The 16,989-nt window shown below is 35.2% G+C and overlaps 1 protein-coding gene across 1 annotated transcript in view; it reads right to left on the bottom strand.

Moving 5' to 3' along the window:
- LOC128983420 (zinc finger protein 271-like) overlaps nucleotides 1–16,989 on the bottom strand; it is a 39,412-nt gene that overhangs the window by 9,478 nt on the left and 12,945 nt on the right. The window contains exons 3-5 of the mRNA XM_054402703.1: nucleotides 15,077–15,493; nucleotides 11,185–11,523; nucleotides 2,994–3,094 (exon numbers count right to left, since the gene is read on the bottom strand). Of these exons, the coding sequence (XP_054258678.1) occupies nucleotides 2,994–3,094; nucleotides 11,185–11,523; nucleotides 15,077–15,493 (857 nt within the window). The remainder of the gene's footprint in view (nucleotides 1–2,993; nucleotides 3,095–11,184; nucleotides 11,524–15,076; nucleotides 15,494–16,989) is intronic.

The following is a 16,989-nucleotide window of genomic DNA, read 5'->3' as shown; positions in this document are numbered from 1 at the left end:
AATGCGGCTATAAGTCAGAAAATGTTTGTAGAAAACACTTAAAAACAATATCAGCTAATGAAATTAAAGGGGTAGCGGATTTCTACCCCCGGATATTTACCCCCATGAAAAAACGCCTACGTCATTTTGACGTCACGAGGGGCGGGGCCTATACACGGTCGAGAAACAGCCCGCGACTGGAAATTTACCCCCAATATATTATTAAATAATCAACATGTAATTGTTTGATTATAAAGTGATTTGCCATAGCACGGAAATCTACCCCCGGATATCTACCCCCAGACATTTACCCCCGGATATCTACCCCCGGATATCTACCCCCGGACATCTACCCCCGGATATCTACCCCCGGAAATCTACCCCCAGATATCTACCCCCGGACATCTACCCCCAGACATCTACCCCCGGACATCTACCCCCGGACATCTACCCCCGGAAATCAACGGCTCTTCGGTTAAGCATTGTCTTGTAATATCCAGTATTAAGCATGCGATATGTCATTGTCTTGTTTAACATTATCTATCTTCCTAATTCAGTAAGCTGTAACAGTCCTTTTTTCACCCGACCTTCTTCGCCGATTGTTACGATTGAGGTGTCATTTTAAAGCTTAAGATCTTGCGCAGAGCAAAATGGCAATTAAAAAGGATATTTCGATTAGGGCTTCAAAAGGTTGACCCCTAAGCCTTTGATTTATTCCTAGAAGGTGCTTCCAATGGTTGACCAACTTTCACACTATACAGTAACAGTTTTAAAGGTGAAATGTGAGCAGATTACTAATCAGTTCCATTTTTAAGTCAGGTTGAAAACCAGAATAGATCGTCTGCATCTGTAAACAAGAGATGGAACACTACCCCAAAACGACTTTTCGTTCTCAATTGGCCCTCTATCAATAACCTGTGTTGCCTGTACAGCGAGGCATTTTGAGAAGGAGAAAACCAGCCGGATGAAAGCTTTAGGTTTATCAATAACGAAGATAAACGTGGTTTTAGTTACACACCGGTAATCTTTGAGTTGACTCATTTAAACTCATTGTAAATATTCATTGTTATTCATTTTGAAATAACTCCTTTAATACTTTGCAATTGCTCGAATTCGAGCAACATGTACACTAAATACATATTTTTGCACTTACGATTTATTTGATCCGTTTATTTACGTGAGTCACAACGTTTTTAATCTTACTTGGTTTTGGATTTTATTACAAAACATGATCGGAAATGGTTGCAGTATTTGTAAACTAAATGTAATAACAAATTTCCAGTGACAGCTAGAAAAAAATCATCTTTATCCAGCTTTTCATCTTTCACAGCTGTTCGGTATTTCATTGATGTCGTATTCTCCAAACAAATTATTAGTATTTCATTAATTACTGGTAAACATTAGGAGTAGACTAAACTTGACAAAAATTCAAAAAATTGGGGGTTTGAACCAAATTTATTTTAATTCAAAAGTAGTGAGGCCATATTTTAGTGGCTTAAGTTACTCGTGTCAATCCACCGAATCCAAAAAGGCTATTTAAATCGAATCACGATCGATGCTCTAGTTTTTGAGAAGAAGGCCACGTAAAATGCCTTCTGGGCCTTGACAGACAAGACATAAATTGAGATAAAGACTTGTTTTGGCTTCTTTAATGTATGAAACGTAAAAATGACAAAAATAAATAATTTTAAGCAATGTTCATACTAAACTCTAATTTCATTAAAATAAATTTGTAAAACCAAAAGAACCATGAGGTAAAAATACCTTCCCTATCCCGAAATATCCAATTTTATGCTTTTACATTATTCTCCGTTATTTCACAACCAGCATTGACAACCAGAACCAATCATAAAATATGTTTATGTTTTATTTTTTACGATTAATTATATGTGTAAACAACTAGACTTTTTAGCCAATGTAAAACTCCGGATAGTGTCTACGACATAGGAGGTAATTACTACTTATTACTAGGAGGTAATTGATAGTGAAAAAATTATTAATTCATTAATCTACCTGTGGCAGGCTTTTTATGAACATTTAATTTCATTTTTACCACTAGTAATCAGAAAATAACCTCCTTCAGTGATATGTTTTAAATTTCACGATCTGCGCTCGTGCATGTGCCGTTAGCTATGAATGTATGTGAAAATTGGTTAACAATTTAAATCACTGTCTGAAAATAAATCAAATGCTTATGGGTTACACTTTTGGAGCCCTTTATCAAAATATCCTTTTTAATTACCATTTGCGTTGCACTGAATCTTAAAGCTTAAAAATTACACCTAAATCAGTAACAGCTTAATGAATTGGGAAGATAGATTACATTAAACAAGACAACGACATATCACATGCTTAATACTAGATATTAGAGAGTAATTATTAAACGAAGAGCCATTGATTATTTTTATAAACCAATTACTAAAATCAACTACAACAATGAATATTGACCGATACGTAGTGTAGCACGGGGGGTAGATTTCTGGGGGTCGCAAATAAATATTCCGGGGTCGGACATTTATGATTTGACCACTGGGGGTACATTTCTGGGGGTAGATTTCCGGGGGTAGATATCCGGGGGTAGATGTCTGGGGGTAAATGTCCGGGGGTAGATGTCCGGGGGTAGATGTCCGGGGGTAGATGTCTGGGGGTAGATTTCCGGGGGTAGATGTCCGGGGGTAGATGTCCGGGGGTAGATGTCTGGGGGTAGATTTCCGGGGGTAGATGTCCGGGGGTAGATGTCCGGGGGTGGATGTCTGGGGGTAGATTTCCGGGGGTAAAGTTCCGGTGTCAGGTTTATTAGCATTTTGATTAATTACAACTGTTAAGTAAACCGTGAAATGCGAGTTGATTGAATATACAATAATTTATCCATCCTAAAAGTTCGCGGCCGGAAATCTACCCCCATACATGTGACGTCAAAGTGACGTAGGCGTTTTTTCATGGGGGTAGAAATCCGGCGACCCAAATTAAAATATTAATTCTATATTATTTTTATATAAATAAAAATTACTTACGTTAAATGTGTTTTTTTAATATGAAAACGAAGAATGGCAAATGTACCATAAGCTTTCTTACAGTATTGACATTTGTGTGGCTTGTCCAAACTATGTATTTGCTGAAAAAAAATACAAAAAATTATGATGAGCAGTGGTTGGATCAAGTGAAATTCTCAAGTTATTCAAATCTTTAGTCTATTCAGCTCAAATAAATCAAAACTCTTCTATGTTTTGGTTAATTAATATGCATTTTAGGGTCTGCACCCAATTAAAAAAATGGTTCATTCTACTCGAAATTCAAAGCTGATTCCAAAAATGACATTCTTTTTCCGCAGAAAAAGTCTGTAAAACCCGTATAAAGATAAAAGAATTGCTTATCACAACATGTAACGTGGGTAATCAAATTAACTGGAAAAACAAGCAGATCACAAATATGAAATATTTCTTTTGATTTGACATGAAATAAGCCAGACATTCACGAAAATGTGCGTTAGCTAGGTTAGGGGTACCACTATCTTAAACTTTCTAATAACTCTCTTCAACTATTCTTTAACATAAACACTGCAACTTTATAAAATGAATTGTTGGTGCTACTACCTTTTTTTTATTACTAATTAAATACATAAGCAATAACCTCTTAAGGGGGTCTGTGAGAATTCGGTGGTTTAGGGTGGGGGAGACATCCACCATGGTTGAAAATAGGGAGAAAAGGGTAGTTAGATGGGCAAAAGGCAATTGTACAGGTAACAATGGGTATAGAGCTAGGAGGAATGGAAATTTTATATGAGAACACAAATTGAACATTGATCTTATTTAGGCGTGTGGGGAGGGCAGTTCGTATCTAGGGGGGTTCGTGGCTGCATTAAGTGTAATAAGTTAGGTTAGATTAGGAAGGTAAATTGTAGGTTATAGTCTACTGGGTTGTTAATTGTGTTGAATCCATATAGGTTAAAGCGATTGGAGTAGTTGGTTAAACATCAAGGGAATGATTTCAAAAATGCTTCCAATAGTTTAAAAATATGGATTCAACACAAATAACAACCCGGTAGACTAAATAACCCGCACTTTAGCTTACCTAATCTAACCTATCTTCAGCAGTCACAAATCTGCATAATGCACGGCCTGCCCTCATGCTTTTTCTCTTATAAAACTGATTAATTAGCAAGTTTTATTTAGCTTAGAAGATTAGTTTATCAAGATTAGTTTAGAACAGTTTCATTTGATAAAAAATGCTTATAATACGGGTTTAAGAGTTCGTAAGAGCTACATGGTGAAATCTAAAGTGTAACAATTTGCTATTAAAATGGGTAAAGCGCAATAATTTTCTAATAAAAAAACAGGTAGGGTACAATAATTTGCTATTAAAACTGGATTAATGGTATAATAAACAGGGGAGTTTTCAGGGTATTTTTAGGGTATTCCGTAATCGCGCCACACATCTTTGTAGATACCTTGCTTTTTTGAAGTCAGATCAAAATAATTTTGCATGTTCATGATCTGCTCGTAAAAAAAAAAAAGAATGTAGTTGGAATCAGCATTGAATTTCAAGAAGAATGGAAAAAAGTTTTCAAAAATCAGGTACAGACCCTAAGATGCATATTCACCGAAGTGCATATTTACACAAATTAGAGTTAACATAATAATCCATATGATATATAACAACAACCAATAATGTAAATAACACCCCTGGAACCGCCGCAATGTGGGAGGTGCCGAGGTCCAACTGTTACCGCTCACCCAAATCCCAGAAAAAGGTTATGTTGTTTCCATGAGACGTTGACGATGTCTTCAAGAGCGAAGAAGATATACTACTTACACCACTGACCAAACTCCGATCAATCAAAAATAAAGGAGGCAAGGCCATTTTGGGCCATTAAAGTATTTGGTTAATAAATAGTTGGCATTTGAAGGTTATTTCAGTTCAAAGGGATCTAAAATAGTTGTTTTTAAAATCTACAACCGTATAGTGTAGTTTATACACAAAAAAGGAGTTTACTGCATAACAAGATTTTTTATCCATACAAAAGCAAGTTTTTTTAGGTTTAAACATTATTTGCATTGATTGTAGTGGTACAAAAAGGTCATTGATGCAGTACTATTTAGAAAATATCTAACAGCTGTTGTGTCTAGGACTGTCAATTCCACTATGTTAGTATCGAGTGATTCAGTAATTTTACAATTTGAAACACATCCAGCTACACCTCAGCTGGCCTCTTGTACCCTGTGTAATGAAAGTAAACCCAGATTAATTGTAATCAGAATAAAGGGTTTTATTAATCTGAAAACTGAACTATGAACAATAATGGAATATAAACAAAGCTGAGTATTTACTAATAACATATGACAGTAAACATATTAAATAATCAATCATGTGAGTTAAGTTTAGTTGTATTTATCATTGACTGTAGATTTTATTCCCTACATTCTCCCCTCCTAGATAGAGAATAGTCTTTCAGGTATTTTGGAGGATATCTGATTCTTGATGTTCACCTTAGGCTAGGATTATACTAGGACGCTGGCGTCCGAGAGGCCAGCGTCCGGGACGCTTGCGGGGCATTAAATCAAATGGGGGCGATTATACTATGGATGCTGGCGTCGGATGCTAAAAAAGCCACCGGACGCTCGAAGCTATTACCGTAGGTGGCATGGTAAGACCTAGGCCCGGGACCGACTAAACATTGAAATAAATTGGCAGTCCGAGAGGCTAGCATCCCAACACAAATCACGTCATTTATCGGCTCGAGGTGGGACGCTAGCCTCTCAGATGCCAGCATCCCGGACGCCAGCGTCCTAGTATAATCCTAGCCTTAGTGTTGCTTGACCATCACTTAAACTATTCAACTGGTCAGCTTTGGTCTGGTTGGAGTTTGGTTGAGATTGATAGACAGTTGGAAGTGACTGAACATGTGTGTTCAGTTGCTGTTGTTTTGTCTGAGAGATGGTGTCTTCATTTATGGTCAAATGACATTCTTCCCTGATGTCAGCAAGCTCAGGTTCATCTACACTTTTCTCCGTATACTCTTCAGAACGGTTTGTGAGCTCAATGTCTCCCCTTGGAGCCAACTGTCTAAGAGAGACTGTCTTTTCTTCTCCATTTGTTAGTTGTATTGTTGCGTAGTTAGGATTAACGTCAATCAGATCAACTTCGTCAACCAATGGATCATATTTACTTTGTCTAACATTTCTTTTCAATAATACTTTTTGGGATTCAAGAAGCCAAGTTGGTAAGGACTGACCGTTGGAGGATTTTCTCGAATGAATAAACATCCGTTCATGTGGAGTCTGGTTTGTGGCAGTGCATAGAAGCGAACGAATAGCGTGCAGGGAATCATTTAATACAAGTTCCCAATTATGTACTGAAAGATTGCGACTTTTTAACAATAGTGTAATTGCTTTCCAAATTGTACCATTATACCGCTCGATTTGACCATTTCCTTGTGGGTTATATGGCGTGGTTTGGCTTGTCACTACACCTTTAGTGTTTAAGAAATCTTTTAGTTCTCTTGACATGAATGATGCGCCTCGATCAGTGTGAATAAAAGAAGGTAGACCGAATAAGCAAAACAAATCACATAGCTTTTCTATCACTGTGTTAGTCGTCATATCCTGGCACGGAAACGCAAATGGAAAGCGTGAAAATTCATCTACTATAGTCAGCAAGTACCTATTTTTAGAATTTGTTGGCAATGGTCCTTTGAAATCTATATTCAACCTTTTGAATGGAGCAGTTGCTTTTATAAGAGTTGTTTCCTGAGGTCTGTAAAAACGAGGTTTTATTTCCGCACAGGTGGGACACAAAGCAGTCATTCTCTTTATTTCTTCCAAGGAGTATGGTAAATTCCGACTTCTCACCCAATGTGCCATCCTTGTGATTCCTGGATGACAAAGTTGAGCATGCAGTTGATGCAGCTTGTTTGAATTGGTTGATCCACAGACTCGGGATAAGGTATCAGCAACATTATTTTGTTTTCCCGGCCTGTAAATAATGTCATAACTATAGCATGCAAGCTCCAAACGCCATCGAAGTATTTTTTCATTCTTGATTTTGCTTGAGTGGGTGTTATCAAACATGAAGGACACAGATTTTTGGTCCGTAATGAGTTTGAAGTGTCGACCAATAAGGAAATGTCGCCACTTTTTCAGAGCTTCGACTATAGCATAAGCTTCTTTTTCAACAGCAGAGTGTCTTTGTTCACTTGATGATAAGGTTCTTGAGAAAAATGCAACAGGTCGACCGTTCTGGGAAAGGCTTGCTGCAATTGAATGCTCGGATGCATCAGTTTCAACATCAAAGGGGATATCCTCATCAATAGCAGAAATAGCTGATTTGATTATTTCTTGCTTCAGATTTTCAAAGCTTGCGGCAGCCTGAGATGAAACTGGAAACGTTTTAGTTTGTATTAAACAATGTACTTTTTCTGAGTAATGTGGGACCCACTTTGAGTAGTGAGACAGCATACCTATAGTTCTTCTCAGTGAAGCAGTGTCTGTAGGCAGCGGTAGATTCTGTAATGGTTTCAGTCTATCTTGATCGGGCCGGATGGTTTTATTACTTATATCCCAAGAGGTTTATTGACTTTAGCGAATACCTGCTTTTGTTCTCATTAATAGTAAGGCCATATTTCTTGACAGCTTCAAGAAATTTGTCTAAGTTTGCATCATGGTCACATTGATCATTTCCGCATACTGTGATGTCATCGAGATATGCAAAAGTTCCATTTAAATTTTCAGTTCGAATGATATCATCAATTACCCTCTGAAAACAAGCTACTCCATTTGTGACCCCAAATGGAATCCTGGTGAATTGATAAAGTCTACCATCACCTTCAAAAGCTGTATATTGCTTTTCATCCTCTCTAATAGGAATCTGATGGTACGCACTAGATAAATCGATGGTACTGAACACTGAGTATTTTGATACTTTAGAAACTACGCTTTCTATGCTAGGAAGTGGATAAGCATCCAGCAGCGTAAAGCGGTTTATAGTTTGAGAATAGTCTATAACCATTCGTTTCTTATGGTTTTCATTGGTTGTGACTAGAGCTTGAGCCCGCCATGGTGATCGACTTTCTTCAATTATTCCTTCCGACAAAAGTTTTTGAACTTCGCTTCGAATGAAGAGGCTGTCATTCATTGAATGTTTGCGAGATTTAGTCGCTATAGGTCTTATGTTTTCAGTAAGATTGCTGAATAACGGCGGAGGATCAATTTGAGCATGAGCTAGAGCGCATTTTTATGTTTAATGGTGATTTATGTCCTCCAAAATCCATCTGAATTTGTGAGTGATGTTTTAACAAATCGTGACCTATCACAACGTCAGCACATAGATCCTTCAAAACCGCCACTCTTGCTTTGGTGTATGAATGTTCTAAAAGCCTTACATTTACAATGCAATACCCAACAATTTGAGAGCTAAGTGAAGTGGATGCCATTGAAACTCTACCAGAACTATGGAAAAGTCTAATTTTATGTTTAGAAACAAATGCATCACTTAAAAAAGTTTCTGAACTTCCTGTATCTATTAATGCATCGGCTTGAAGATTATCTACAGTGACTGGTACCACAGCTCGTTTTAAACAAGAAGGTGAAGCTGCTGTCACAGTAGCAACGACATTTGGATCAGTCGTAACGGCGTTAGAAGCTTTATTGTTACTCTTTTTGAGATTAGACCTACAGACTTTTGAATAATGGCCTGTTTTAGAGCAGTTCTTGCAGACTGCATCTTTAGCTGGACATGATGCACGTGGATGTCTACCGTATCCACAGAAGTAGCATTTAGAGGTTGTTGCTGAAAGCTGTGACACATCATTCTCAGAAGCAGAATTTACAGATGAAGTAGCATTTACAACAGGATCGACATTAGAATAGCAGACTGACTGATTATGAGCAGCTTCCAAAGCTAGAGCTTGATTACAAGCTTGTTCCAGAGATAGAGTATTATTTTCTAAAAGCCGTTGTCGTATTGAAGAAGATAAAATTCCACTAAGAAATACATCCCGAATAAAGTTGTTTTTATGTTCTTCAGCAGTGACATTCCTTACTTAGAACTTTTAGGGATAGTAGGTATTCACTTTTTTCACTGATAGTCTCACCTGATTTTTGCTTATGTGATGCTAACTGGTACCTTGCGAAGATTTCACTCGTTGGTTTTATAAATATACTGTAGGGATGGTCAAGTCTCGAAATTTCGGGAAATTTTCGGGAAATTTTCTATCTCGTTACCCGAGACGAGATAACTTTTTGGCCGAGATTTTTATCGAGACGAGAATTAAAAAAAAAAAAAAAAAAAAAAAAAAAAAATAAATAAAAACGCCTGCAGAAAGTCAATGCAATACCCGCAATACAGGAGCGTGTTGTAGTTGCGTTTCCTTTTCGAAGGCGTTCTTATTTAATTAATTCTTTTAATGTAAATATTACTTTAATTCTTTTAATGTAAATATTACTTTCATTATTTTAATAATATTACTTTAATAACATTTGAGAAGTTTTGTTAAGTGTAAGCAGTGTGAGGAATGTTTTATTACTATAAAAAAAGTCAAAACAAGTAACTATTTTATAAAAATTAATATTGCTTTTATTTTATGATTTATTTTATTTTAGGACAAGTTGAACTCTATCCTAACTGATATCACCATGTTTCCTAATCGTAGGCATTTTTAAAAAGTTAGGCGTGATTAATAAAAAAATGTTATGCTGATGTTATTTAATGAAAGATTGTAAATATTCTTGCCTATTATCATTATTTTAGTATTTAAACAGTCATCTAACAATGTTACAAAATCAGGTAAAAATTTTGAACGTGCATTTCCCGTTGTGTATGAGAAGAGAAATCTCGTCTCGATCTCGTCTCGAAATTTTATGAGAAATAAAAAATCTCGTCTCGTCTCGTCTCGAACTAAAAATCCAATCTCGTCCATCCCTAATATACTGTTCAGAATCTTGATGGCTTCATCATAGCTATTACATTCAGTTATGAATTCGAAGATAGGTTGGGAAACATGATTAATTAAAAGGTTCAGTTTGTCCTCTGAAGTTACTCTTTCTTCATTTGTTCCAATTTTGTTTACAAAACTTTCAAATGTTTTTAGGAAATGTTTCTAAAGTTTAGCACTGTTGGGAGAACTTGGATCAGTGTCAAATCTATCTGGTTTTAGAAATCTTTCCATAGTTTAAGAGTTAGAGGTAAGGAAAATTAAATTATAAATAATCTAACATTTGAATAATTCAGATTAATAAATTGTAATGAAAGTAAACCCAGATTAATTGTAATCAGAATAAAGGGTTTTATTAATCTGAAAACTGAACTATGAACAATAATGGAATATAAACAAAGCTGAGTATTTACTAATAACATATGACAGTAAACATATTAAATAATCAATCATGTGAGTTAAGTTTAGTTGTATTTATCATTGACTGTAGATTTTATTCACTACACCCTGTCTGCAGTGCAAAGTAATATTACAACCAAACTGAAAATCAAGCTACTTTAGAAGTTAAATGGATTCTATTGACAAAAATTTGAGAGTATTTTGTTATTATGAATATGCCAATTTGGTAAACATTGACATACCCTAACAATATCAAATTAAATAGTCTTGCAATATTTTAAATGGATGTTACTAGCAAATCTTAAACTTGTATCGTGTAAGATCTTTTTTGTGAGAATCTGATCAGGACCTAAAAAATACAAAGTTTCCAACTTCCAATGTTATAAAAAAAAGTAAAATAGAAAAAATAAATATACAAATTACTTTGTTGTAAAAGTGGATATCTTAGTAAAGATTTGTCAAAATTTATTGATTTATTGTCAAAAAATCCTTGTGGACTGACCTTGACTCCATTAGGGAATTTTTTGACCAATTATGAACTTTCAATACTAAGAAAATGTAAACCGTTAAACAATCTAAATGTTAAACATTCTGGATTTTTGTGACGCCATTGTATTTCTTAAAGAAATTACAAATAAAGGAAACTGTCTATTGTCTATCTATTGTCTATTGCCTATTGATACAATTTTTAAATACTGTAACAAGTTTTTTAGTCCACAAAGGTTTTTGCACACCTTAAATGGTATTAAAATACAAAGTGTTATCCTCAATATGATTGATTCTATGAATTAATTACCAAGATGCCTGAGTAACCCAAGAAAATATTTTTTTAATGAGGATAACAGCCGTATAATATTTTAGTAGGCTTACTAACTTACCGCTATATGCCGCTGAAGAAGTTCTTTCTGGGAGAAGGTTTTGTCACATATATCACAAGAAAATGGCTTTTCACCAGTATGGACTCGTTTGTGACGGGCTAGCAGGCTTGGTGTTTTAAAAGGCTTTAGACACACATTACACATGTAAAAACCCTTAGAAATTCGCCTCAATTTGACATCTTCATTCAACTGTTCGATATCATTTTGATCTTGAGTGGGAGCAGGTGTTTCTGATGATCCTTTTCTTCTCTCAGCCAGCATACTATCAATTCGTAATCTCTCAGATAGAGGCCAGTCGTCCAAATCATTTATATCAAGAGGATGTTTTTGATATAAAATCTACAAAAGATTTAAGAATACTTAAAAAACTTATATATTTAAGTATTAAATAAAGAAAAACAAATACCAGTACCAGTACAGTAGAGTCCCGCAAACTCGGCGTAATGTGGACTGGAAGGGTGCCGAGTTTGTGAAATGCCCGGTTATCGGAAACTAATGTTAAAGATAAGAACAATACAATTTTTAAGGTTATTAACTACCTCTTTTACTTATATTTATATTACAAGTTAGTATTAAGTCATCAGATATAGTACAATAAATCATTTGTACGAGCTGAAAATGATTTGACTTGAGCTGGCTTGAGTCCATGTTTAACTCAGACTCAAAAATCACCAATTTTCTGAGCCAGGTAATGGCCGAGTTATCCAGACTGCCGGGTTATTGAGTGCCGAGTTTGCGGCAAGTTGAATAATTGATCTAGACTGCAATCCGATCTAGATCGTCATTTTTTACTTGAAGAATATTCCGGACAATGTACGAGCAGCACACCTCAGACTCACATTCTAGGCTATTAGTCCATAGGCTATTAGCACCACTGCCCCATGCATCGATGTATAATAACTCCCTGGATTGCGCGCTGAGGTTGAAGTAGGGCTCGAAAAACGGTCCGTCGCTGCCTCGCTCTGTCCGCGAGAAACGGCATGAGTCATCCTAGTGGCGAGCGTCGTGCCCGCTCTCGCCGCGTATTGCTATGTTAGTATTGTGGAATTACTACGAGTAAAATTGATTATAACGAACTTAAGGAGGTTTGTAGGCAGATGTAATTAATCTAATTACTTGCTGACACTTTACCGACTATGCATCAAAGTAAATCTCAGAAGATGCTATGAAAGAGTTATATTTATTTATAACCTATTTGAACATTGGCCAGAACAAAATATCACAATAATTATTTGATCACATAAGCATGTCATCATTTGCTGCGGTGAGCCCTAATTATTATTGAGAGACTTAGCAACATGTAAGAATATACATTTTGGTTATTACAGTATGTTTCTTTGTCATACGTGTTTGTAAAATATATTATATGTTGTTAAATAAAAGGAGTGTATAATATTTTATGCCAATATCTCCAATCCATTGATTATTCTCAGTAAAGTAAAATTATCACAAAATATTTTCTCAGATTAATATTAAATACTACTGTGAATCCAAAATGTATTTTTTGATTCAACGATTTTTTTTAAACTATAGACTACGGTAAGCAATAAAATGCATAAACATACGCTTGTAAATTTAGTTACCCATCCTTCGTGTAATGACATATTTAATGTGTATAATGATAATTAAATGCCAGAAACTCGGTATCTAAATCCCGTAAACAGATGCCTAGCCGGCCGTGCTCCTAGCGCCAATTCCGCACCAAGCGATTTAATGCCTATTTTTAATCGCTTAAAAATGATACAAGCAAACTCCGTATCAAAAAAGCTTCAAATAAAAAATAAAATTCATACTTTAATCTAAAACTTTGCCGCAGGAATATTTTTCCTGACCAAAAAATTAAAAAGTTCCTCGCTTACTACATTTTTCATGTTTTTAGTTGTGCTAAAAAAACGATCATCAGTTTTAATTTGCCTAAATAAATTATAAAAAATATGTTTAGGTTAAAACAAACTACGGTATACAGTAAGTAGCACTGTCTTTTCCAAAAAATAAAAATAAAAATTTGAAATTTGTACGTTGGCAAATAAGTAAAGCAGGGCAGGTTGAGTGAAAGTATGTTTGTGTAAAAGACAGAGGTTCATACGGCCCGTCCACCTCGGTATCGCACCAATTCGATTGGTGGGCACGGACCGTTTTTCCACCACACAGTGTGCTATCCAGTAGAGCTATATCTATATCTATATCTATATATCTATATATATATCTATATATATCTATATATATCTATATATCTATATAAGCTATATCTTCATTTTATACATCGATGGCCCCATGTTGTTGCTCCAATTGAGACATTTACAAAGTGTTGTTTTGTTAAATTTTCTAATTTACTAGTCAATGTTCCATTCTGTTTTCAACCACATAAACAAATACCCCCGCCGCAGCAAACCTGCCGTCTAAGCGAATTTCCATTTGGCTGAATTGATTTTCAATCGATCTATTTAAATAACATTAGCTTTAACGAGTACCTAGGTTTGCTGCTACAAGGAAACTAATAAAGTGTGTGTTTTAAGTAAAATAATTATTGCTTAGTAGAAAATTAATATATTTGCCAAGTTTGATCAAAAGATATCCATAAACACGCAAACTACAACATTTTACAATATTCTCCATAAGAATAACATGGGAATTTTAAATTTACAATTTTTTTAGTTTTCTCCGTAACCAATAACCGTACACAAACACTTTGATGTACTGAATTTTTTGTTTTTTTAAGCTCTTTAAGAAGGTTTAGAGAAAAATTGGGAAATTTTGTGTTTTGTGGTTCAAAAGTGAGAAAAACAAATTTTTACCCCATAAAACCCCCCATAAAACCCTGTTCCCATGGTCCGATCATGCTGGATCGCGAACTCATTCAAGTTTATCCCGCCTTACATCTTCAAACCAAATTTCATCAAAATCGGATAAAAATTACTCAAGTTATCGTGTTCACGGACACATATATATATAAATCTATATATATATACATATATAAAAATTTGAACGAATGGTGTTTTTGGCCTCTGGGGACATCAAAATGAAAAAGTAAATTGGTCCCAGGCCTAAGTCTTACCATGAGACCTACGGTAATAGCTACGGTACTTCCCTATAGGGAAATTCGCTAAAAAAGGAAGCAAGCTGGAGATGAAGGGCTTAGCTCCATCACCATCTTCAATTTTTATTAACCATTGTGATTGTAGCTTTTGTTCAATAATTGCTATGGCAACGGCCCTCCTCGATCCAGAGACACCCCTTTAGTTTAGGCTGTTCCAAAAATAGTACGCCATCCTAGATTATCCCAATATTTTTCTTACAAATCTTAAAATCGTATTTTAAAACATTTTACCCCTCATTGAAAAAAGTATAAAATTTAATATTAAATCCCAAGTTATTAATAATGTTACAAAACAAATAATTTATATTTTAATAACAAATGTTAATATCCACCCGTTACCCTACACACCGAATGTGAAATACTGGGTTGGTGATATGTATAGGCCTATCGGTTTGCGTGTGTGTGCCTACACAGCTCGCCACAGGGACTGAGCAGAGAGCTTGGAGCTAAAACATTGGTTTTTGGTGACTCGATGGCCGTACAAATGATTGTGTGTTTGGGGGAGGGGGGGGGGGTGTAATTTAAGTGTGAACCACTATATGGGACGTTTTTAAAATCTCAGTGAAACACGCCTTTTCAACTATTACCTAGGTCTTTGATATTGCTGGTACAGTAATTATTTTTTTAAATATTTTTTGGTAAGTTTATCTACTCTTTCCTCTCGAAAGCATTTAAATTAATTTATTTAGTTGGGCCTATGTGTGACAGCTAAGGTTATGTTTTTGTGACTGAAAGTTATCATTCCCAACAGTTAAATTTATAATAGGCTAATATATTTTACTCATAATAACTCACCTTGCTAACATTACGACAGGTCTGTTTAACTTTGTAGTTTCCTCTCTTGGAAAGTAAGTTAATTTCTACTTTAGGAGCTGCCTTCGAACGTAAGTTGGTTCCTTCTTTAGGAGCTGTCTTCGATCGTAAGTTGATTCCTTCTTTAGGAGCTATCTTGGCAGGTAAGTTAATTACTTCTTTAGGAACTGTCTTGGCAGGTAAGTCAACTCCTTCATTTGGTGCTATTTCAGTAGAAATGTTCTTATAATTGTTGTTTAAAGACTGGGTCCTAGGCACTGTGCAAGTGTTACTCAGAATTCCTGGTGTTGCTGATGAAATTACAGCTGCTAGTGGTACTTGATCATCCCAAGAAATAGTACATTCTTCTTTAGCAGGTTGTAAAAATATTAGATTCTCTTCAAGAGATGAATCCCATTCCTAAAAAAATACAATTATAAAGGATGATGCAAAAATAAAGCATTCATTTCAAACTATTCAAATTAAATATGGCTTTAATTAAATTAGTGCCATTAGTGGAACCCCGTCGAAATCAACGGTTAATCTTGAGGGTTTATGTAAATTCAGCTAACTGCGATGGATAGAGTGAAGTCATTAAATCTTAGTTAAGGTGGTGCAAGGGGTTTTTTGAAAATAATATTTTTGCATATTATTATATTGCATACGATTTGACTAGCTCTTCATAAACACAAAAAAATATTTAAAAAAATTTTTTACATTAATTTTATGATTTAATGTCCTCTAAAGTTGCTGTTTTATGAAGTATTGGGGTGACTCCAACCCAAGCATCTTAAGAGTGTAACTTTTCATATTTGGTAATTCCTCATGTATAACTATAAAGATCATAATGACATATTTGAAAACATGGACAAAAATATTTTTAATTTTTATGACCTCTTAAATTTTTGACAATAACAAGATTTCAACCATTTAAGTTTAGAAAAATATGTGTTTATCTTCGGATATGTTTGAACTTTATAATTATATGAATTTAAAGTTAAAAAAAATTTTTTTGCAGCCAGGGTGGTCATCCCAAAGTCGTATTATTGAGCATTATAATGCCTTCAAAGAGTAGGCTGCATCCCGCGCATCTCTCCGCCCTCGCCCAGCGCGCACGCCCGAGCACGCGCGCGGGCCGTGGGCCTTCCCAAGGTCGACACTACAACATTGCTACAACCCTCAACAGCACCAGCGGGCAATGCAACACGAGTTGAACTGAACGATGGCCCACCCGGTCCGTTACCAGTGATTTTTACCTTTGGTTTACCTTACTGGGAAATTCATCTTGGTACCAGACAAATCATATTCTTGGACTCAAATATTAAAATATAATTTTTAAAAGTATTGATTTTGCTTGTTTGATGTTATGTCGATATAAAGATTTAATATCAGCAACGCATATTTAAATTATGTGATTCATCAAAGGCAATAAAGATTCTAATCCCGATTATTGTTCAATCAAAAATTACTTTTGAAAAGTATGTGAAATGAAAATTGTAAACAAACTAGAAGAATGTAAACATATAAATTGAAGTCAGCTGTAAATGATTTAATCTAACATTAATCTGACATGTTAATCTGAAAATTCTGTCCTCACTAGGTGGAACTGTACCACCCTGTTTAAGAAAAATTAAACATACAATATCAAATGTTTTGCTTAAAATGTATATAAAGGCCCAAAAAAGCGATATAATAACATCTCTGTGTTTTTTACAAATTGTTTCTCTTCACTGAGAACCATTTTGTAACTATTTTAATCACCCTAAAATGTATCCACACAAATTGTTATTAATTGAATCTGTGCTCTAATGACTCCGCTCAATTTTGTAGACGCGTCTGCGAGCGCCGCCTAGTTATCTAAAATTGTCCCGCTATATCTTAGTTACTTCCTCTGTATTTGTTTACAAACAAAAGGT

This window comes from Macrosteles quadrilineatus, unplaced genomic scaffold, assembly GCF_028750875.1.
Source record: "Macrosteles quadrilineatus isolate MER2022 unplaced genomic scaffold, UCM_ALF_1.0 Scaffold_1__1_contigs__length_201487025, whole genome shotgun sequence".
Lineage (NCBI taxonomy): Eukaryota > Metazoa > Arthropoda > Insecta > Hemiptera > Cicadellidae > Macrosteles > Macrosteles quadrilineatus.
The sequence above is the reverse complement of the archived record's forward strand: the minus strand, read 5'-3'. Positions and strand labels throughout refer to the sequence as shown.